Consider the following 24,437-nt stretch of genomic DNA (forward strand, 5'->3'; position numbering starts at 1 on the left):
CTCATTCGAATGCGTATTGAAGAACACTTCGTCCTTTTTCAACAATGCTTTTATTAAAGTGTTTGATATTCTCAAATTATTTCTACGAGAAATCTATTTGCATAGACAATATTTAAAGGTGTGTTTTTTTCTGTTAACGTTTTTACGAATTTACACCTACATGTCTTATTTCAATTGACTCTCTACTGAATATGCTGCCAGTAGAAAATACGTTTATACTGGCCACCGAGGGAAATAGTGAAAGGATTCATGTACGACTTGTGGTTGCCTGTGGAAGGGCGGCTTTATGCTGCTCTTACTCATAGTAGATGACTGAAAATTCCAGACATGAGTGTTGTGTTAATCTTTACTTTAGAAAGTTATTAACTTAATTTAACCATTTATTTATGCACAAAGTGGCTGCAAAAGCTATCAAACAAGTGCTGAATAACTTGGAAAAAAGTTTCATTTTAGAGTATATTAATGTGCTCCTTATAAAATACTACTGTATTTTAATTAGTTTCACACATCAACTTTATAAAAATTATATGCCCCCTATGTTTTGCCATCTTTGACGGAAGAACTTTGCCTTCAAACTAGTCAAAGATATCTTTGAACAGCGATTGGGCCGAAAGCTTTGTGATCGGCAAGCCGATCCTGTTGGTAGATATACTTTGTAATTTGTGTTTTGCAACAAAAGTACATGATCTTTATTGCCTCTGCCTCTTCTTTCTCGCTATTAGTATACTAAAGTGTTGTATAGGAGATACTTTCTTTTTGGGGAAAAATACTTTTTTGTAGATAAATTTAGTGTAATGGAATAGCGCACTGTACCTCACGTTTCGGTTATTTTGTGTAAATTGTGTGTTTGTTGGGGTTGTTAAAACAGTAACAGTGTATGTATTCAAAGCAAAAAGAAAATCGTCGTTAAGTGCTAAAGAGTTGAGTGACTTTGTAATGATTTTTTTTTTAATTCCCTGTAGGTTCGGTAGCCCTCTTGTCATTTGACTCGTATCTTTGTTCGTTTTGCTTCAGTTCACCTGGTAACTAAGTTGCGTGCTCTGATTTTGAGATATCAGTTCTTCGTTATCAGAGTAAGCTCGTGAGAAAATCGAAGGAGTAGGTGTATTAATAAAATTTCTCCAAAATGGCGGATAATGTGTAATCCTTGTGGTATTGAACTGTTGCTGATAGATGTTTGCATCCCTGGATTCTGCTTTGTTTTATTTATTTTTCGGGTTTTTGTTTCTTTTTAGCATCTTTATAACTTGTATTGCAGTAAAGATTGGTAATATTTATACAAAGTCTCATTCTTTAAAATCATACATTTCCTTTCAGACTGATGTCAGGGGCAGGATCTAGTGGAACAGGGCGGGGCCGTGGCACAGCCTCATTGACTGACAATAAGACTGATAATAAAGATACTAAGCCAAATCCAAAGATGTCGAAAGCGCTTAGTACTTCTGCAAAAAGGTAAGTGATGTAAGGATGTTTGTGTGGGATAGAGGGACTGGAGGTAACAACAAAAGTGCCTGTAATTTATGTGACGCCAAGAACTTTTGTTTCGTTTAGGTTCTCTTGCTAGGCTGTGGCGTGTGTGTTCTAGCTTAAGGATACTCGTTAGTATGAAGTGTAGCTTCCACAGATTTATATTGCTGGGCCATTGTGATTATATGCCAAGTTCTCTTTACATAGTTTCGAAGCCTAAGTCTTCCCCAGTGTTTTGCAGAATAGTACTATGTATTTCATGTGCAGTCTCGTTCTGTGGGCAAAGCAAGGAATGATTAAAACTAACTGCTAAGTATAAAGGTTTTAAGTATGTTACCTTGCCATTCTGAAACAATGAAGGAAAGTCATCTTAATTTTCGCCGAAGCTGCTAATTATATATTGGCTGGTTAGTTTTGAACTTTGCCAATTTTCACAAGCCATGTTTTTATATTTAGGATATGTTTGTTGTTAACAGTTCTATTTATGTCATCACATTTACAAGTATCTCAGAGCCTCATTACCAGAATGATGTGGTCTGTGTGACGGCAGTATGTTATATACGTTGGAGAATTTGTCCTAGTTGGATTACAATGTGTCTGGCTTCTTTTTTTTCTCCAGGTGTTACTGTAACTTTTTACAGATGTTGATGCAAAGAGTGTTATAACATTCTTTGTATCAACAAATGTCAAGGTTATAAAATGTAAAAAAATAAGCGAGCGCGGTACTCTGTGTAATGCAGTAAGAAAAAATTTCTCCATTGTACATGAAATATCAGGTGGATTGTATCATGCTGAATAATAAAGATCTGAAACACATTTAAGTGTGATGATATAAACAGAACTGTTTGCAACAAACATATCGTAAATAAAACATATGTGGCTTGAGAAAATGGGCCAAGCCCAAAACCACTTGCAGCCAATAAATAATTGGCAACTTTGGTGACAACATTTAAAAATTTATTTTCTTCAAAACCAGTAAGTTGTTTAGAATGAGATGTGCAGTGGCAAGATATTTGGGAAGTAATTACAGATCTCATTTGAGTAGGCCCTAAAGATTTTACTGGTGACCAAGAGACAAAAGAGAACAAAGTATTGTTCAGTATTTGAGATTATTTAAAAGTAGGCTAAGTATCATTTACCAAGTAATCAGTATTACTAATCCCACAGATATTTCTGTTTTTCATATTGAGCAGTGTTGCAGTCAAACATTTAAGAGAAGATGCATAATCTAATTTCCTATTGCTGTTCATATTCTGGACTTTCCCAATCAGGCATTGCAGCATAGTTTAATATTTGAGAAGAGCCTTACTGAATAGTTTGTCAGAATAGATTCAGTGATGATAATATGACAAGGATAGATGGCTACTCAGTGAATAGAGGACACAATCAGTGGTAGACAAGCACGTTGTGATCAGATCACTAGATACTACCAGCTATTGAGTGGAGTCCTTCATGAGACTAGGGGAAAAAAGACACATGTGCACATGCCCACTGTTGTCTCTAGTTGCTAAGCCCCAACAATAGTGTGTTTTAAGTGGTTTCTAATTCTTGTTCACTGTTTCAGGATTCAGAAAGAATTAGCGGAAATCACACTGGATCCACCACCGAACTGCAGGTATTAACATGCACCTAAGAAGCCAAGTTTCGTGTTGTTTTGCTTGCTTTACAAAACTTTATTTTTGCAGTGCTGGTCCAAAAGGTGATAATTTGTATGAATGGGTGTCAACCATATTGGGGCCACCAGGATCAGTCTACGAAGGGGGCGTATTTTTTCTGGATATTCATTTTTCTCCAGAATACCCATTCAAACCTCCAAAGGTTTGTAGAACATGTTTAATAATCCTATGCCTATCAAAACTCAAATGAATTGGTACATAGTTGATCTTGTGTTGAGATTGTTGAATTTAAAATGTCATCAGTGTGGCAAGGTTCAACTGCCGTAAAGGAGACAGAAATTCTAAAGTTTGAAGTCTAGTTGGAATTATTGTGCTTTGTACCAGAGCAAAAGTCATTAATGGGATAGTACAACGAAATGTTGCTTGTGGTGACACTTTAATGTAGATCAGGCTGAAAAGTGACAGTTTAGTTGTTAGTTGGCAGTCAGTGTGATATCAGAATAAAGGTCATGCTAATAGGTTAATCTGCAGCATTGATAAAAGTTGATTATAATGGATTTGTTACTTAGCAGTTAGGTATATTAACAATACCTACAGGAAAATGGAGCTGTAGTGCAGTTGTGATTAGATATTTGGGGCGGAGTGTTCTCCATGGATTGTGTTTAGTGGAATACTTTTCCACACATGACCGTAGCCTCAGGTGTTCATGGGGTTTTGAGAAGATAGATGAGTAACTTGTTAAAATAAAGATTAATCGTGGTTTGATTTCCGTCAGATATAAATAAGCTTAAGTGGAAGGCACACAACATAAAATTGCATATAGGTTGCAGGGGTTTGGAATGTTAGATATTAGATACATACTGGTTATTAGTAAGCAGCAGAGGATAGTGTTTTGGGAGGGTGCTGATACTCTCTTTGAATAACATAATGTACAGGGTGCAATCAGAAAGTAGTAGAGCTGATTTTATTACACATATTGGCGCACATTCCTGTAAAACTGTTCGAAGTAGGACCCTTGGGCTTCAGCACTCTTGAGTGTAATGTGTGTGCCAATCTGCAAACACCTTCTGGAGGTCACTGGCCAGAACGCTGTTGAGAGTCTTCGTTACAGCCACCTTGACATTGTCGATGAAGTCTAAATGTTGTCCTGTTTTAGGTGAGGGAAGAGTAAGAAGTTAGCAGAGTCATATTTCATCTGTCGGCAGGGTGAGGCAATATGGCAACACTGTACTGAGCCAGCCGCTGCTGCATCAACTGTGCAATGTGGCATGGCACATTGTTGTGGTGGAGCTTCCAGGAATAGGTGATGCTTGTTCACATGCAACTGACTCATTTTCACAGCCTCTTGAGCACTTCCATGTAAAACTGTGCATTCACCAATTGCACAGTGGGTGCAAACTCCTTTTAGAAGATGCCTCAATAAAAGGAGACATGTTCGTGTGGTGTTCCGAACTTTTTTCGTCTCCAGGTAATACTGGAAATACCTGGTTTTGTCTCTGGTAACCACATTGTTGAGAATATGTGGGTTTTCTTGAACACACTTCAGAATTTTCATTGAAGTTTGCACACGATTCACTTTTTGTTCACCAGTCAAGAACCTTGACACAAATTTTCGTCATCTCTATATCGTGTAAGGATAGTTTAAATATTTCTGTAAGAAAGTCTTAATGCTTAATAATCATATGAATTGATAATCACTGATCAGATTCCAGAAGTTGAGAGTGTGCTCACCCTCCACTGCCCCACATGTGGCTGTGGTGAGTCTTGTTCTGTTCGTGGATGTCCCCACCCCAGCCTCCACCATCAGCCCTCCCCAAAATGCTGGCTTGCTGTGCTTCATCCTGACCAAAACCTAGACTTCACCAATTGTGGAAGAAGCTATTCTCGTGTAACATACTACATAACATAATTAGTATCAAATGGAGACCTCACTGAAATCAGTGAAGCTGTCTTAGTAGTAATATACATCTATTAGAAGGTAAATGCTGTATGTAACTTGGTAAAAATTTCTCACTTGAATTTACCACATCAGAAGTGATAAAACATTTGTAAAAAGAGTGAAATATTGCTGTAAATGGGACCAGTGGCATATTTCTGTGTCTTGTGCAGCAATGTTGTCAGCTCTTGCCATTAGGTATTATAGGAATAAAGTGGAGTGTGTCATCTGTTGCTCCTTAACTGCAGATGCAAGAGCAGTGTGTGCAGGAACGTGCATGGATGTAAGGCACTAAGAAAACTCATATTCTTGTGTGAATTTACCACAATATCGGAAGTGCTAACACGTTCCTAAAAAGAGTCAAATATTGCTGTAAATGAGGATTTAAATTTTAATTCCTTGTTGTGTGACTTGCGGCTATGTAAAGTGTGGTAGTATCTGCTCCCATATAGACACTACTGTAATGCTTGAGTCACTCAAAGGGAAAAAAAGTATAATGTTTTAAAAACACAAGATTATAAGTTTAATTGCTAGTTTCATAACTGTACATTTATCTCCAGAACTAACGGTAACCTTCTAATTCCTTATGTATTTGAGAAGGACCAATGAAATACTTGTAACAGTGTTGTTTATTAATGTAATGTACTAATTTCACACATAATAATTTATGCCGTGCTATTAGAACACAGCTTAACCACAACGTTGTGATTCTTGACACATTAAGAAAAGTATTTGTCACAACAAATGTTATTTAATAATAAGTGAACAGCTCACTGGCAGAAAATGAAAATGTTTAGAGAGACGCTTATGGAAGCACAGCCTATTAGTTTTTAATATGTTTGGAATATTTGTTACAGTGAGTTCATTAATGTAATTCTCTTCATGCAGTAAGCAGTATAAGTTCCATTATTGTCAACACAGTGTCATAATTCATAACATGGAGGGGGGAGGGGAGGGGAGAGACACAGTGAAATATTCATGAATAGTAATATTGTAAATGTAATTGTTGTCACGGCAACCAGGTCTTTTAGTTTTCACATTTGTTGGCTTTGCTAAGTCACAACCATACTGTCACATCCCAGCCTAACCTAGACCTCAGGGTAAGCTACAGATCAGTCTGTTACGAAAACAGGTTTGTTTATAGATGCATTGTCTTTGCCAACTGGAAAGCAGTCTTTCCCACTGGAATTAATAAACATTTTGTAGTAATTGACATAATCATGAAAAATAGTCAGTTATTTGTTGCAACCAATATTATTAATAGAACTGCTGTTTGTATAGTTAGAAATAAGTTACCACTGAAAAGAAAGAAAAGATGAAACTACAACAGATTTTATTCTCTTCAAGTGTACACCAATCCAACAGCCCACAAAAATATAAAAACAGGTCTGACTCATTTCTTTCCTCCACACATTCGCAGAGGTCACTATTGAAAAATGTCTTCCACTGTAGGGACCATTTAATGGCACTCCGTGTGCCCTATGTGATATTTGTATGGGACCTGTCTCTGTAACCTTGAAATTCAATTTGTGATTTACAGTAAGGTGCTGGAAACCTTTGGTTTTTAGACATTTGTATTGGAGAAACGGTCTGATGATACTATTATCCTGGGCAAAATATTCCCTTTAAGAATTTTCAGTGTAACAGCTTATGGAAACCTAGACACAATGCAAAAAAAATATGTAAATAAATTGTATTTGCCTCTTTGGGTACCACCAAAAACATCTCTACATGTTTGTTCTCCCTCCCTGACTACCACTTGCCAAACTGAGATCCATTCATCTCAACAGTCTGCCCTTCGCCACCAAGTTTCTTGTTCTGTCTTGTGCGAACTTCCACTAGAACTTCTGTGCAAAATTATCCCCAATCGACAATCGTTTGCTTGGCTGAATCAAGTTCTTGGTATATAAACTTTTGTTTACACTCGTAAACCCATAAATATGTGTTCTGCAGAAAGATACTAATTTTCATATCTTTCAGAAAACCAGAAATTAATCCAGATAAAACACTTAAAAATTGGAGGCTTTTCCTGTGCTTTCAAATTATTTCATTTCACACAAACTTTCAACTCTTAAAGAGTCATTTCACTCCCACATTTGATACATTTCTGTGTCTTAACAATTAATCCACAAGACATGCACCAACAGATGACATCACATTGCAGATCCAAGTCAGTTAAATCATTTCGCTTTATAGAATTAATTGCAGTAATCATAAAAAATTTGTCACGAATGCGCACCGAAAACCAACGACAGGACAGTGACTTCAATTTCGCCACTAGAAGCACATTGCCTCTTTTCTCATATGGGAAAAATATATCTAAAAAGAAAGATGATGAGACTTACCAAACAAAAGCGCTGGCAGGTCGATAGACACACAAAATTCTAGCTTTCGCAACCAACGGCAGCTTCGTCAGGAAAGAGGGAAGGAGAGGGAAAGACGAAAGGATGTGGGTTTTAAGGGAGAGGATAAGGAGTCATTCCAATCCCGGGAGCGGAAAGACTTACCTTGGGGGGAAAAGGGGACAGGTAGGTATACACTCGATCACGCGCGCACACACACACACATCCATCCGCACATAACAGACACAAGCAGACATATGTAAAGGCAAAGAGTTTGGGTAGAGATGTCAGTCGAGGCGGAAGTACAGAGGCAAAGACGTTATTGAATGACAGTTGAGGTATGTGCGGCGGCAACTTGAAAATAGCGGGTAACGGGAAGAGAGGATATATTGAAGGGCAAGTTCCCATCTCAGTTGGTAAATCACATGGGTGCTGGCACATGTGGCTCTGCCTTTGATCATATACACCTTCCGGGTTACAGGACTGGAGTAGGTGGTGATGGGTGGGTGCAAGGGACAGGTTTTACACCAAGGGCGTTTACAAGGGTAGGAGCCAGAGGGTAGGGAAGGTGGTTTGGGGATTTCATGGGGATGAACCAAGAGGTTACGAAGGTTAGGTGGACGGCGGAAAGACACTCTTGGTGGAGTGGGGAGGATTTCGTGAAGGATGGATCTCATTTCGGGGCAGGATTTGAGGAAGTTGTATCCCTGCTGGAGAGCCACATTCATAGTCTGATCTAGTCCCGGAAAGTATCCTGTCACAAGTGGGGCACTTTTGGGATTCTTCTGTGGGAGGTTCTGGGTTTGGGGGGATGAGGAAGTGGCTCTGGTTATTTGTTTCTGTACCATGTCGGGAGGGTAGTTACGGGATGCAAAAGCTGTTTTCAGGTTGTTGTAATGATTCAGGGATTCAGGGCTGGAGCAGATTCGTTTGCCACGAAGACCTAGGCTGTAGGGAAGGGACCGTTAGATATGGAATGGGTGGCAGCTGTCATAATGGAAGTACTGTTGCTTGTTGGTGGGTTTGATGTGGACAGATGTGTGAAGCTGGCCATTGGACAGATGTAGGTCAATGTCGAGGAAAGTGGCATGGGATTTGGAGTAGGACCTCACCTGTCATTCAATAACATCTTTGCCTTTGTTCGTTCCGCCTCGACTGAAGTCTCTACCCAAACTCTTTGCCTTTACATATATCTGCTTGTCTGTTATGTGCGGATGGATATGTGTGAACGCGCGAGTGTATACCTGTCCGTTTTTCCCCCCAAGGTAAGTCTTTCCGCTCCCGGGATTGGAATGACTCCTTATCCTCTCCCTTAAAACCCACATCCTTTCGTCTTTCCCTCTCCTTCCCTCTTTCCAGATGAAGCAACTGCTGGTTGCGAAAGCTAGAATTTTGTGTGTATGTTTGTGTGTCTATTGATGTGCCAGCACTTTCGTTTGGTAAGTCACATCATCTTTCTTTTTAGAAATATTTTTCCCACGTGGAATGTTTCCCCCTGACTTACCAAATGAAAGTGCTGGCAGGTCGACAGACACACAAACGAACACAAACATACACACAAAATTCAAGCTTTCGCAACAAACTGTTGCCTCATCAGGAAAGAGGGAAGGAGAGGGAAAGACGAAAGGATGTGGGTTTTAAGGGAGAGGGTAAGGAGTCATTCCAGTCCCGGGAGCGGAAAGACTTACCTTATGGGGAAAAAAGGACGGGTATACACTCGCACACACACACATATCCATCCACACATATAAGCCTTGCCTCTCAATCCTTCTTAAAAAACCTTAATCCTACTCCCAACATCACCACTGCTGAAGCCCAGGCTATCCGTGATCTGAAGGCTGACCGGTCCATCGTCATTCTTCCGGCGGACAAGGGTTCCACGACCGTGGTACTTGATCGTCGGGAGTATGTGGCTGAGGGACTGCGTCAGCTTTCAGACAACACCACATACAAAGTTTGCCAAGGTAATCCCATTCCTGATGTCCAGGCAGAGCTTCAAGGAATCCTCAGAACCTTAGGCCCCCTACAAAACCTTTCACCTGACTCCATCAACCTCCTGACCCCACCGACACCCCGCAACCCTACCTTCTACCTTCTTCCTAAAAATCACAAACCCAATCATCCCGGCCGCCCCATTGTAGCTGGTTACCAAGCCCCCACAGAACGTATCTCTGCCTACGTAGATCAACACCTTCAACCCATTACATGCAGTCTCCCATCCTTCATCAAAGACACCAACCACTTTCTCGAACGCCTGGAATCCTTACCCAATCCGTTACCCCCAGAAACCATCCTTGTAACCATTGATGCCACTTCCTTATACACAAATATCCCGCACGTCCAGGGCCTCGCTGCGATGGAGCACTTCCTTTCACGCCGATCACCTGCCACCCTACCTAAAACCTCTTTCCTCATTACCTTAGCCAGCTTCATCCTGACCCACAACTTCTTCACTTTTGAAAACCAGACATACCAACAATTAAAGGGAACAGCCATGGGTACCAGGATGGCCCCCTTGTATGCCAACCTATTCATGGGTCGCTTAGAGGAAGCCCTCTTGGTTACCCAGGCCTGCCAACCCAAAGTTTGGTACAGATATATTGATGACATCTTCATGATCTGGACTCACAGTGAAGAAGAACTCCAGAATTTCCTCTCCAACCTCAACTCCTTTGGTTCCATCAGATTCACCTGGTCCTACTCCAAATCCCATGCCACTTTCCTTGATGTTGACCTTCACCTGTCCAATGGCCAGCTTCACACGTCTGTCCACATCAAACCCACCAACAAGCAGCAGTACCTCCATTACGACAGCTGCCACCCATTCCACATCAAACGGTCCCTTCCCTACAGCCTAGGTCTTCGTGGCAAACGAATCTGCTCCAGTCCGGAATCCCTGAAGCATTACACCAACAACCTGACAACAGCTTTCGCATCCCGCAACTACCCTCCCGACCTGGTACAGAAGCAAATAAACAGAGCCACTTCCTCATCCTCTCAAACCCAGAACCTCCCACAGAAGAACCACAAAAGTGCCCCACTTGTGACAGGATACTTTCCGGGACTGGATCAGATTCTGAATGTGGCTCTCCAGCAGGGATACGACTTCCTCAAATCCTGCCCTGAAATGAGATCCATCCTTCATGAAATCCTCCCCACTCCACCAAGAGTGTCTTTCCGCCGTCCACCTAACCTTCGTAACCTCTTAGTACATCCCTATGAAATCCCCAAACCACCTTCCCTACCCTCTGGCTCCTACCCTTGTAACCGCCCCCGGTGTAAAACCTGTCCCATGCACCCTCCCACCACCACCTACTCCAGTCCTGTAACCCGGAAGGTGTACACAATCAAAGGCAGAGCCACGTGTGAAAGCACCCACGTGATCTACCAACTGACCTGCCTACACTGTGATGCATTCTATGTGGGAATGACCAGCAACAAACTGTCCATTCACATGAATGGACACAGGCAGACAGTGTTTGTTGGTAATGAGGATCACCCTGTGGCTAAACATGCCTTGGTGCACGACCAGCACATCTTGGCGCAGTGTTACACCGTCCGGGTTATCTGGATACTTCCTACTAACACCAACCTATCCGAACTCCGGAGATGGGAACTTGCTCTTCAACATATCCTCTCTTCCTGTTATCCACCAGGCCTCAATCTCCGCTAACTTCAAGTTGCTGCCACTCATACCTCACCTGTCATTCAACAACATCTTTGCCTCTGCACTTCTGCCTCGACTGACATCTCTGCCCAAACTCTTTGTCTTTAAATATGTCTGCTTGTGTCCGTATATGTGTGGATGGATATGTGTGTGTGTGCGAGTGTATACCCGTCCTTTTTTCGCCATAAGGTAAGTCTTTCCGCTCCCGGGACTGGAATGACTCCTTACCCTCTCCCTTAAAACCCACACCCTTTCGTCTTTCCCTCTCCTTCCCTCTTTCCTGATGAGGCAACAGTTTGTTGCGAAAGCTTGAATTTTGTGTGTATGTTTGTGTTCGTTTGTGTGTCTGTCGACCTGCCAGCACTTTCATTTGGTAAGTCACATCATCTTTGTTTTTAGGTATATTTTTCCTTCATGGAATGTTTCCTTCTATTATATATATATATATATATATATATATATAATCTGTGTGTGTGTGAAGCAGCTGTGAGCTCTTTCATGGAAGGTTTTCCTATTACTAGTCCGTTAGAAAGTGAATATCTAACACTCAAAGTTAATTTGCTTCACTTTCTAACGGACTAGTAATAGCAAAACCTTCCATGAAACAGCTCACAGCTGCTTCAATATTGGAACAGTTTATGCTTGAGAGTTTCTTAACCCTATGGCAGTCATTCACCTCAGGGCACTTTGATGCCATCCAACCAGGTGAATGCAATGCAGTTCAGCATGTTTCTGCTGTTGTATTGTTAGCATCAAATTGCTTCTTACTGCATTTTGATTTTCTATTTGAAATAACATAAATAAACAGTGTGAACACACACTAGTTTACGAAGTGTCATTTTTTCATGTAAAGATTTAGTTTCAGATATTCAGTTACTTATTGATTTCTCATTTTTCAGTCTTCCAAAAGTTGTATGTGACATATTGTTCACTGTGAATTTAATGAGCCAGACATCTGAAGCAGCTTGAAACATTTGTGTCATTTGTGATGGAAGTGCTATCGTACAAATAAATAGTCAGAAAAAGATTTTCTTGTTTCAGTGAAGATCCTCCTGGTATGTGATCTTCTACAATGTGGATGTCTCAAATTGATGGGACGAACTGCAACGTTCAGAAGTTAGGTGTAGTAGTACAGCCATGCTCTAATTCAGAGCAACAAAAATAAAAGGGGGTAACTCCTCCCAGGGGGTACACAACTCTTTTGTGGATACGTGCGTAGCGAGCACGGGACCCCGAGCTAATGTGGCCCTCCTTCCTTTCCGGGCTGCATACCTTCCCTTTCCTCATCCTTCCCCCTCCCCCATCTTCGCCCCCCCTCACCTCTGGCTCTTTCCTTCCCTTTCTCCCCCTCTGGGAGTATGGTTTGTGCCTACGTCCGGAGACGGACGCTCTAAACTATTACAAATTCCTTGCTTTCTATACTTGCAAGTCTTCGTCCTTCCTCTGTCCTTCTCTTTTCCTTCCCGCTTCTCTCTGCACTTTTCTCCGCTGCGGCGTTTGAGACCCCTCTTCTTTCCTTTCCCTTTCTCTTTTTTCCTCCCTGTGCGTGTCTGAAGGCCGACCCACGCACTTCCATGCGTAGCCGGTGACGGGGTAACGCGTAATTCCCCGCCCCGGGTAGACAGGTAGGACACGTACGTACCCCCTGGTAACGGCCAGGCCCAGGGAGGGGTGATTACCTGAGCTGATACCTTCCGAAAGTGCCGATTGGTCCCTCCGTCCGGTTGTCGGGAGGTGTGACCTGAGGTGTGAACAATCACCTAAGGCGGGAGTGCCCTCTGAGAGGGCCCCCACAAGGGAGGAGCGCGCCATCGGAGACGCTGGTAATCATGGGGGATTCTTCTGCAATGGTTTCCTCACCTTCCACTATGTCTGCTCACAAACGTAAGTATACTGAGTCTCAGCCACAGACAGTTCTTCCATCGTTGCCACAGTTCCTTGTTGTTTCTCGGTCTGACGAAGGTCACGACTTCTCCACGGTCAACCCTTTCATTATTCAGAAAGGTGTCGACGCAATTGCAGGTCCTGTAAAGTCTTGTTCCAGATTACGGAATGGCACCCTGTTGTTAGAAACAGTCAGTGCCCTTCAGGCACAAAAATTGCTGCGTACTTCTCTGCTCCACACCTTCCCTGTCTGGGTGGAACCGCACCGTACCTTAAATTCCTCGCGTGGAGTCGTTTATACACGCTCCCTCGATGGTTTGTCTGACGAAGAAATTCAGCACTACCTGTCTGACCAGGGCGTAACGGCTGTTCATAGAGTTATGAAAAGGGTTGACACGAACATCATTCCAACCCGCACTGTCTTCTTGACATTTGACAAAGTTCAACTCCCATCGAAAATCAAAGCAGGCTATGAGATAATTTCCGTTCGCCCTTATGTCCCAAACCCTACGCGTTGCTATCGGTGTCAGCGGTTCAATCACACCAGCCAGTCCTGTTCCAATCCGGCCAAATGTGTTACGTGTGGCAAGGATGCCCATGAGGGTGCTTGTCCACCTCCATCCCCTCGCTGCATCAACTGTATGGGTGACCACGCTGCTTCCTCTCGAGATTGCCCCGTTTTTAAGGACGAAAAGCTCATCCAGGAAATAAGAGTGAAGGAAAAGGTGTCGACCTTTGCTGCTCGAAAATTATTCGCCAGTCGCAAGCCCACCGTGCCTCAGACAGGAAAATACAGCACTGTCCTTCCTTCTCCTCGGCCAACAAAGGAGGCGGCCACGCAGACTTGCGACCTCACCTTTAGTACCACGGTCGTCAGATCGGCCAGCGCACAAAGATCGCTCGTTCAACCTCACCACTTTCGCCTGCCCACTCTATGGCTCACCCTTCGTCGGGTTCTGCTAAATCTCGAGCCCAAAAGTCAGATGCCAAGTCTTCGAAAAAAGAGCATACTCGTGAAGAATTTTTACTTACCGCAACTTCACAACCATCGGTTCCTCCTTCATCTAATCATACTTCCAAGAAGGCTGCAAAGAAACCCAGTTCCTCTCCTTCTCCGCCAAGGCGTGTCCCATCTACAGCACCACCTGGCGGAAATCGCCCTCGGCCGTGTTCTGTGTCGCCGAGGCGCACTGCTGGTGGCCGGTCAACCGGCCGATCGCTGGTGGCAGGGGCTGCTCCTGACCAACCTATGGATCAGGATCTTCTGCCTTCGGCTGAATGCCATTCCCTGCTGTCGGTCGCAAGCTCTGAGCAGTCGTTGAGTTGACAGCACCCTTGGTCACATTCCTCCATTTTCTGTTCACCCTATGTCCATTATCCACTGGAATATCCGCGGCATTCGAGCCAATCGGGATGAATTGTCGGTCCTCTTACGATCCTACTTGCCGGTCATCTTCTGTCTTCAGGAAACAAAGCTGCGTCCCCATGACCGCTTTGTTCTCCCTCATTTTCAGTCCGTCCGATATGACCTCCCCTCTGTTGAAGGCACTCCAGCCCATGGAGGACTCATGATTCTTCTCCATGATACTCTCCATTATCACCCAATCCCCTTAAACAGTTCCTTCCAAGCTGTTGCCGTCCATCTTTCCCTTTCTGGATACACATTCTCTCTTTGTACTGTATACATTCCATCATCCACACCAATGGCACGAGCTGATCTCCTTCATCTTCTTGGTCAGCTTCCAGCCCCCTATTTGCTGGTTGGGGACTTCAATGCCCACCACCCGCTTTGGGGATCTCCACATCCTTGTCCACGTGGCTCTCTATTGCTAGACGTCTTCCACCAAGCGGATCTAGTTTGCTTCAACACTGGGGTCCCCACATTTTTGTCTGCCTCCACGACAAATTTATCTCATTTGGACCTTGCGGTCGGTACTGTTCCGCTAGCTTGGCGCTTCGAATGGTTCGCCCTTGATGATACACACTCGAGTGACCACTTTCCATGTGTCCTTAGACTGCAGCCTCCACTGCCATATATGCGCTCGCGACGCAGGAAATTTGCCCAAGCCGATTGGACACTTTTTTCGTCTCTAGCGACATTCGATGACCGTCGCTTTCCCAGCGTCGACGATGAGGTCACACATATTACCGACGTTATTCTTACAGCTGCGGAACGTTCAATACCACGCACCTCCGAATTGCCCCGGCGCCCCCCAGTTCCTTGGTGGAACGAGGCATGCCGTGACGCAATACGTGAGCAGCGACGTGCTCTTCGCATTTTCCGTCACCATCCTACTTTGGCCAACTGTATCCGCTATAAGCAGCTTCGTGAGCGATGCCGTCATGTCATCCGCGATAGCAAGAAGGCAAGCTGGAAATTCTTTATTAGCTCATTTAACACCTTCACTCCCTCCTCGGAAGTTTGGAGTCGGCTTCGACGGTTCTCAGGCGCGCCTAGTTTCTCCCCGGTCTCTGGGCTCACTGTCGCGCATGATACCTTAGTGGACCCCGTCGCAATTTCTAACTCGTTGGGTCAGCACTTTGCTGACATTTCGAGCTCTTCCAATTACCCGACAGCGTTTCTCCCGAAGAATCGTGCAGCAGAAGTGCGACATCTTGCTTTCTCCTCTCAAAATCATGAAAGCTACAATACTGTTTTCTCCATGCGGGAACTCCAACATGCCCTCTCTTCTTCTCGCTCCTCCGCCCCAGGACCGGATGGTATCCATGTCCAAATGTTGCTGCATTTATCAACCCATAGTCTGCGTTACCTCCTTCGCCTTTATAATCGAATTTGGACCGACAGTACCTTTCCCAGACGGTGGCGGGAAGCTATTGTCGTTCCCGTTCCGAAACCTGGAAAGGACAAACATCTCCCCTCTAGCTATCTCCCCATTTCTCTCACGAGTAGTGTCTGTAAGGTTTTGGAGCGTATGGTGAATTACCGTTTAGCTTGGTGGCTGGAATCCCGCAGTCTTTTAACACCAGCTCAATGCGGATTTCGGAAGCATCGTTCTGCAGTTGACCATCTTGTTGCTCTCTCCACTTATATCATGAACAATTTTCTCCGGAAACGCCAAACGGTAGCAATATTTTTTGATCTGGAGAGAGCATACGATACCTGTTGGAGGACAGGCATCCTCCGCACACTGTTTTCTTGGGGCTTTCGAGGCCGGCTGCCCCGTTTTCTTCGCGAATTTATGGCAGAGCGCACTTTTAGGGTGCGGGTGAACACTACTCTCTCCCGTACTTTCTCTCAAGAAAACGGGGTACCCCAGGGATCCGTGCTGAGTGTTGTACTGTTTGCCATCGCCATAAATCCAATTATGGATTGTCTCCTTCCTGATGTCTCGGGCTCCCTCTTTGTGGACGATTTTGCGATCTATTACAGCTCTCAACGGACCAGCCTTCTTGAACGACGTCTTCAAGGATGTCTCGATCGCCTCCACTCGTGGAGCATCGAAACCGGCTTCCGTTTCTCACCCAGTAAGACCGTTTGTGTCAATTTTTGGCGACGTAAGGAGTTTCTTCTGCCCTCCTTACATCTAGGTCCTGTCAACCTTCCGTTTTCAGACGTCGCTAAATTCTTGGGTCTTATGTTTGACAGAAAACTGTGCTGGTCCCCCCACGTTTCATATCTTTCGGCTCGCTGTCTGCGATCGCTTAACACCCTCCGTGTCCTGAATGGTACCTCCTGGGGAGCGGTCCGAGTAGTCCTTCTCCGCCTCTATCGCGCCTTAGTGCGCTCGAAATTGGATTATGGAAGCATAGTCTACTCCTCTGCTCGGCCGTCTATTCTTCGGCGTCTCGACTCTATCCACCACCGTGGATTACGTTTAGTGTCTGGAGCTTTTTACACTAGCCCTGTGGAAAGCCTTTATGCTGAGACTGCTGAACCTCCGCTGTCCAATCGGCGAGCAGTCCTCCTGAGTCGTTATGCTAGCCATCTGTCTTCCATGCCTGCTAATCCAGCCCATGACCTTTTTTTCGACGCCTCCTTTGATGTAGGGTATGCAGGCCGCTCCTCCTCCCTACTACCCCCGGGAGTCCGCTTCCGTCAACTGCTCCATTCTCTTTCCTGCCGCTTTCCTAAAACCTTCTTGACAACTTGGGGTACAGCACCGCCTTGGCTCCGTCCCCGGATCTGCCTGCTCCGTGACCTTTGTCAATTTCCCAAGGATGGTACCCCTACACTTGTTTATCGTCGGGCATTTGCTGCTCTATGTGCAGAAATGACGGACGCCACATTTATTTACACCGACGGCTCGAAAACATCGTTAGGTGTAGGGAGTGCCTATATTGTTGGCGACACCCCAAATCGCTTTCGGCTTCCCGACCAGTGTTCGGTTTATACTGCGGAGCTTTACGCTGTTCTCCAGGCTGTCCACTACATCCGCCGCCATCAGCGGATACAGTACGTTATCTGCTCAGATTCTCTCAGCTCTCTCCCCAGTCTCCAAGCTCTTTACCCTGTGCACCCTCTGGTCCACCGGATTCAGGACTGTCTGCACTTGCTACACCTGGGGGGCGTCTCGGTGGCGTTCCTCTGGCTCCCAGGACACGCTGGTATCTGTGGGAATGAGGCGGCCGATATAGCGGCCAAGGCTGCAGTCTCTCTTCCTCGGCCAGCTATTCAGTCGCTTCCCTTCACCGATCTACGGAGTGGTTTATGTCGCAAAGTTGCTCATTTATGGCATGCGCATTGGTCAACACTTCCCCGTAATAAATTGCGGGAAGTGAAAGCCCTTCCTTGCGCTTGGACCTCTTCCTCCCGAACGCGTCGTCGGGAGGAGGTAATTTTAGCTAGACTCCGGATAGGGCACTGTCTTTTTAGCCATCGACATCTTTTAAGCGGTAATCCTCCCCCACTCTGTCCCCACTGCTTTCAGCTGTGGATGGTAAGACACCTTTTAATTGAATGCCCCTATTTTAATCCGTTACGCTCCCGTCTACAGCTATCGCCTGATCTATCGTCGATTTTAGCAGATGACACGCACTCAGCCGACCGCGTTCTCCAGTTTATTCATGACAGTGAAATGACGTCAGTCATTTGAAGCTTTTTTGGGGACAACCACCCCCTTTCTGTAGTGGATTTTTAAGCATTCCTTCTACTTTTAATTTCTCAAATTTTATGACTTTGTTCCCATTGCTGCTGGTTTTCAATTTCGGTTTTTTACTGTCTTAAGTCACGGGCTGGGCGCTAATGACCATAGAAGTTTTGCGCCCTAAAACCAAAAAAAAAAAGAGGAGGTAACTATTACTGACTTTTTGCCTAAACATCAGCAGTTTGCTCATTGAGCATTCCTCTGCAGTATTGTTACTAGTGGCAAGTTATAGTGCCCACATGTTAAACTTCTTAAAAAGAAAATGACAGCTGAGTTCCAAGAAGAGGTGTCCTTAAGAAAAGGGCAGTGTGAATATACAATATTCTGTATCTTGTGGCACAAAAATGTTGTGTGCTACAAAGTCCTCTTTGGTGTCTTTTCCATTGCAACTGGCCTTTTTGCCTACAACAACTGAGACACCTTTTGGTTGTATAATAAGAAATCGACCAACAAAACTGCATCAGGCATTGCCATTACACCATAACTTTGCTGCTTTCACAAGGAAAACTATCAAGGAGTTTATATTTGGAAAGATCCCTCATTTGCTTATACATTTGATCTTGCATCCTCAAATGTTTATCTTTCTCTCTCCCATCGAACATCCATCAAGAAAATACATTTGCAGACGAAAGTGCACTTCAAACCTGGCTTGACATCTTAACTTCGAATGCATATGTTTCTACAGGAATGGAATCAGTAGACTACCTGGGATGTTGTCAGTCTTAGATGAAGTTAAAGAACATACTGTTCATGATTAATTTATCTCTTATGTTTACTGTTATTTTCAATACACTAATTTCACCATTAAAATACACACTGTACTAATACAAGGGAATGCCAAGTCACTGTGATAACCTTGAGATGAAAGTGTAATTAAACAAAATGTTAATTATATACTAATACAAGTGTGCCCCAAAATTGGCATGGATTAGTAAGTTATTATTCGTTTTGCACTACGAAACGGTCTGTGTTTGTGTTCTGTGCCATACTCAAGTAGTGTGGAGATTCAGCAATGGGAGTAGACCCTCAGATAAGCATAGTTAAGAAGTGATTCAGTACCACCACTTAATAAATAAAATTGTACGTTCATAAAAACCAAAAATTTCAGTAGAAGTAGAAAAAGACGTTATTATCAAGTTTGCAGTATCATAAGTTTCTCATCCTGGGTTACTGGAAGTAGCAAGAGGTTTTAAGATTTAGGTACTGTTTTTCAATCTTATCTGATGGAAGCTCTGCCACTGAATAGCTGGAAATGAAACCAAACACAGAATTTACTTCAGAGAGTGACCTCATTACCCTAGAGTTAGCCCAATTTTTGGTTAGAACATCATAATGCAAAAGAAGAATTTAACTGCAATATCTGTACAGGTTGGTTTCCTTGATCTCAAAACCATAAATTGATAACTCGCTCTCGTGCCTTTAGTGAAAATTGCTCAGATTATTCAAAGAAAATAACAAGCAAATATCAAGTGAGTTAAGCAGGATGTTTCTGCATCATCAAGGAAGTAACTCTATGGTCGTGCAGTTAAAGAACATATATGGTGTTGTAGCCAAGTTATTTTACCAGCAGGAAGAATTAATTTCAACAGCTGATATTTTCCTTGAGCAGACATGGAAGTCACTACAGCTTCAATATGAAATACACTGCCATTGAGTGCCTGAATACCAAAAGTAAATGTCAGTTATTTTTATTCCTGTTTCTGTAACTAGGTTTGGAGACCACAGTGTAGATACTAAGATGCACCGAGTGTTGGCTAAACATAATAAATCAATAACTGTAACAAGTATTTTTCTTTTTGTGTCTCTAGTGAACTGAAAACTGAAAAGCTAATATGCCAGACACAAATCTGAGTTTGAAGAGTCTCCAGTGGTTATACTGTAAACATTATGATAGGCGGCATTTCTTTTGAACTGGGAGAGGTTTCTCGTAGGAATGTGGTCATTGACACTATTCCAAAAACAGAGGAAAACATGTGAAAAGACAACAGTCTTGATTGCAGAATGCAATCATGCACGAAGACACTACATGAACTACGAATAACAGAAAGTTCCAAATCAAGAATTATCAAAAAAGCTGGCGCAAAAGGTCATGGAGAAAATGAATCCAGTGAATGTGTGCTGTGTATGCTCCTTTCCAACTTCTACTAACATGAAAGGAGAAGTAGCTGTCATCAGAATGTTGAACAAGGAACACAAAATGCCAACATTGTGTGTGGGAGGAGTCAAACAGATCTGTCATTCAGGCTGTAAATACCAAAAGGATGACGACTATTATCTGTTCCCATGAAATTTCATGTGAAGTGCTTGATGTCTGCAACTTTGTGTCACGATATTCTGGCACAGATTCTTCTGCCCTTGTTCCAGTGAATACTGGCAAAAGTACATTGAGTCACACTTGTATGGAGCACCCAGTTGGCTTTGTGCAGACTTTCGCCGCTACCAAATCACTCTTTTTCTTTTTTGTAGAACACATTGAAGATAAGTTTGGTGAAGTTCACTCTTGTAGCAAGATGCGGTTCCGTACTGATTAAAACATCATCTGTCAGTCAGCCGGCTTCCCTTTTTGCTTGCCAGTGAACATTACTCCTCACCAGTCCTTAAATATGATCCAGGGCATTATTTTCCACAGTGATTTTCTCCTTAAATCTGATGAGGGACTCGAGACTAATCTGGCATGGTGCGGCATTCATTTCGTCCAGCGAGTCCAGAGAGCTCCTAAGGACAATCATGTTGATACTGGCACTTTCATCCTGCTTTTTGAAGGTTGGAGGGAGTCATAGATTACTGTTGTGACATGAAGCCCTATATCCCCTCTCTCATATGCTGTTCCTGGCTTCTCTGTCTTGGTCATGTTTTCACACTGAGGCAACTCCTGCTTGTGGCGACTGTTAATTCTCCCATGTGGGGAGTCCTTGCACCCCACTGCCCAAGTGTGTGCGATGTACTGACTCACATTTTCCTCACTCACTAGATTAAAAGGAAGATTAAGGAATTTAAGTCTCTCGACTGTCTATACTCTCTGTGGCCGGACAGAAATTTGACTGTCTTCATCCCGTATCTTCAACACCTACCTTTGCATTTGTTGTGTCCTTTCCTCCTCCACCTCCCCATGCCTCCTTACCTCCGCCCTGTCTCCATTCTCTTTTCCTCCTCCCTGCCAGTTCTGGTTCCCTCTCTTCATGGAGCTGCTACTTGCCCTTCTGCTGGCCCCCTTCTCTAAATTCCGTCGGGGATGGGGCTCCCTCCAGGAGCCCCCATCCCCTGTGCCTTCAGAACACGAAGTCTTTTATTTAGTCATATGTATGACCGATGCTCTGTGGGCTTCAAGGCTACTCATTCTATTTTGGATCCTAATACTACTGCGACTTTCTCTCTTCGTGACCACATCTACTCTCCTCCTCCAAAGGAGAAGGAGAAGATTCATAAGTCTCGGAATGAGGCCCCCCTGACATCCCAGGGAGTGTCAACCCCTCCCTTATAATCGGTCTGATCTTACATTCATGGATGTCACTTCGTCCTTACTGGTGATGCACACTGCTCAGAACAACAGTCAGTTCTGGTCCATACATCATCTATCTGGGCTCTTGTACTACTCTCCTTCAATGGAACTGTAATAGTTACCGTCATCACCATCCAGAAGTGGAGTCTCTTCTCTTTTTGTACTATGCAGCTTGTGTTGTATTTCAGGAATCTCATTTTGTGGCTACTCATCCATTGTGGTTTCCAAGGCTCCTGTAGGAGTCATGTTGGCCCATTGCGAGTGTCTGGTAGTGCCTGTACGTTGAACCACGTGGACATTATTAGTTCCTGGCTTCTTCTTCAAACCACACTGGAAGTGGTGGCTGTTAGGAACCATTTACACTCTGGTGTGACAATACGCAATCTTTATCTTCTCCCCAGACCGACCTCCTACACTTTGTGCTCTTTTGCCCTCCTTTGACAGTTCCCACCTCCCTTCCTGCTCCAAGGGGATTTAATATACACACAACCCTCAGTGGCATGGCCCTGCAACAACTAATAAGGGCAGGATTGTTGAGGACCTGTTATTAAGGCTTGATCTCTACTTCTTCAACTGTGGAGCTCCCATATACTTTGTTGTGCCACATGGCACTGCCTTGCCATTGATGTTTCCATCTATAGCCCTGGATTCCTCCTCTCTGTTAGTGGGGAGTTCATGACAATTAGTATTACGCGATCATTTTCCAGTTGTCTTTTCTTCAGCATCACTTGCCTGTATGCCCTTCCAGGTGGGCATTGCTTTCGTGCCCAAGCTCGTTATCTAATTAAATGCCGGAAGTAGATTTGTTGGGGACGATACGCTGCTATATAGATGTGGACAAAAATGGGGCACATTTTGGGTGCCATTCTCATGCAGGTGTCCCGACAATTTCCTTGAATGGTGTTATTGCTGCCAGCCTGGACTCTTATCACTGAGCATTTTGCCCAGATCTCAGTGTCAGTCCACTGTCCACCTGCATTCCATCTTCTGAAATACCATCTGGACGAATTCCTTTATCTACTGTTTTCTGTCATCTGGGGTCTTATAACGCCCCTTTATTAAGTAAGAGTTCGCCAGTGCTCTTGATCTCTGCCCCAATACAGCTCCTGGACCAGACTGGGTGCACAACCAAATGCTTAAACACTTACTGGTGACTACGCAACATCATACACTTGCCTTTTCAACCATTACTGGAGTGAGGGGGAATTTCTTTCTGTGGCAAGAAGGTGTCATTATGCCAGTTTGGAAATCAGTTAAACCCCTGCTTCAGATGGACAGCTATCATCTGCTCATTTTAACCAAAGGAACTTTTGGTTTTGACCCAGTGTGGTTTATGCTGAGCCTGTTCTATTGCAGGTAATTTAGTCCACGTGGAGTTTGCTATCGGAATGACTTTTGCGTGGTGTTGTTAGCACCCTGTTGCTGTCTTCTTCGATCTGCATTAAGGTTATAGGGCCTCCATGGCCTGCTTCCAATTTTTATCCGGGACTTTTTTTAATCTTGCATTTTTCAGACACAGGTTGGCACTTCCCATCTGCAGGAGAATAGGGTTCTGTTTTGAGTGTCCCCTCTCTTTTTAGTTGCTGTCAGTGGTCTGGTGGCGGTTGTGGGACCTATGGTGTGTCCCTCTCTTTGTATGCTGACGAATTTTTCATTTATTGTTGGTCATCCACGATGAGCGTTGCTGAAAGCAGACTGCAGGAAGTAATACAGAGAGCGCAGTCTTGGGCTGTTACTCACAGCTTCCAATTTCCAGCTGCCAAACTTTATGGTAGGCATTTCTGTCATTGCCGTACAGTGCTTCCTCATCGGGATCTGTACCTTGATGACCAGGCCTCCAATGTGCTGGACTCTCATTATTTTTTTTTGGGACTGGTCTTTGATGCCTGATTGACACGGGTTCCCCGTCTTAGTCAGCTTGTAACTGAACCTGCCTATTCCACGTGTGACCAATTCATCTTTGTATTTTAAATGTCTGAATTGCATGTTATCAAACCAATTTTGAACATTACATAGCAGGGAAATGAATGGTTTTTAACTATGAATGTGACAAAATTTAGCTGTATGGATCACTAATATTGCATAATATGCAAGTAATAATGTGCAGAATAATTTCTGCAGAGCTTGCAGCACTACGGAAAGTGAATCCATTCAGTGCTCAGGTTTACAGCCCCCTGTGCATGTGCCGCTACCTGCTGGGACTGACTGACAATAAAAAGAATCTTTATGTTCTTTTAACGTGCCAGAAGTAAATTTACTTTAATGATTTGTGAAAACAATTTTACTTGGAAACAAGATGGAGGCAGACTGAGATATTCTTATGTGGCTTAATGGCTGCCAGCTTTACTTTGAATAACTAGATAAGTTAGTTTTTTGATAAAGCAAATTTAAAATTAAGAAAGCTCATTAAATTGAACTATACAATGGTTTATCAAACTCACCACAGTTCTTGTCTCTTCAATTTGAAAGTAAACAGTTATTATTGGAAGTTACTTTTGTATGAAACTGTAAGAACAACATCAATCACTACAATATTTTGACAGTACAGAGTGACACAAAATTTACCCTTATTGAAATGGACTGGGAACTTCTGATCGGTATAAGACTTTGGAACAGTGATTCTAACATATACCTTTAACAAAACTATATTAGAACTTTAGCAAACCATGAGGTTGACTGTAACGTTATGATACACTGTTACAGACTGTTAATACGAAAATGTCTTGCCTCGTTCCTTGAAGTTGTGTCGATGTTGAAGTTAGTGGTTGCTGTGTGCAAATTTGGGTGGGGTCTTCATGTCTCTAATGGTGGTAGTAATTTATAACTACTACCGACTTGTGGTAACCATGTTAACTTGCTGTATCATCGGCTTCATATTCCATAATATAAAACCAGTTGGATTTTCTTGCTTTTCGACACAA

The 24,437-nt window shown here is 43.6% G+C and overlaps 1 protein-coding gene across 4 annotated transcripts in view; it reads left to right on the top strand.

Annotated features, from left to right (window-relative positions):
- The first annotated feature begins 580 nt into the window (after window positions 1-580).
- LOC126189356 (ubiquitin-conjugating enzyme E2-24 kDa) overlaps window positions 581-24,437 on the top strand; it is a 51,907-nt gene continuing 28,050 nt past the window's right edge. The window contains exons 1-4 of one of the 4 annotated variants that reach the window (XM_049930936.1): window positions 581-642; window positions 1,318-1,452; window positions 3,032-3,082; window positions 3,153-3,285. In XM_049930936.1, the coding sequence (XP_049786893.1) occupies window positions 1,322-1,452; window positions 3,032-3,082; window positions 3,153-3,285 (315 nt within the window). In that variant the 5' untranslated portion in view covers window positions 581-642; window positions 1,318-1,321. Of the gene's footprint in view, window positions 679-700; window positions 921-1,317; window positions 1,453-3,031; window positions 3,083-3,152; window positions 3,286-24,437 lie in introns of those variants that run through there. The other 3 variants (XM_049930937.1, XM_049930938.1, XM_049930935.1) reach the window with 3 other exon arrangements.

This window comes from Schistocerca cancellata, chromosome 1, assembly GCF_023864275.1.
Source record: "Schistocerca cancellata isolate TAMUIC-IGC-003103 chromosome 1, iqSchCanc2.1, whole genome shotgun sequence".
Taxonomy (NCBI): Eukaryota; Metazoa; Arthropoda; class Insecta; order Orthoptera; family Acrididae; genus Schistocerca; species Schistocerca cancellata.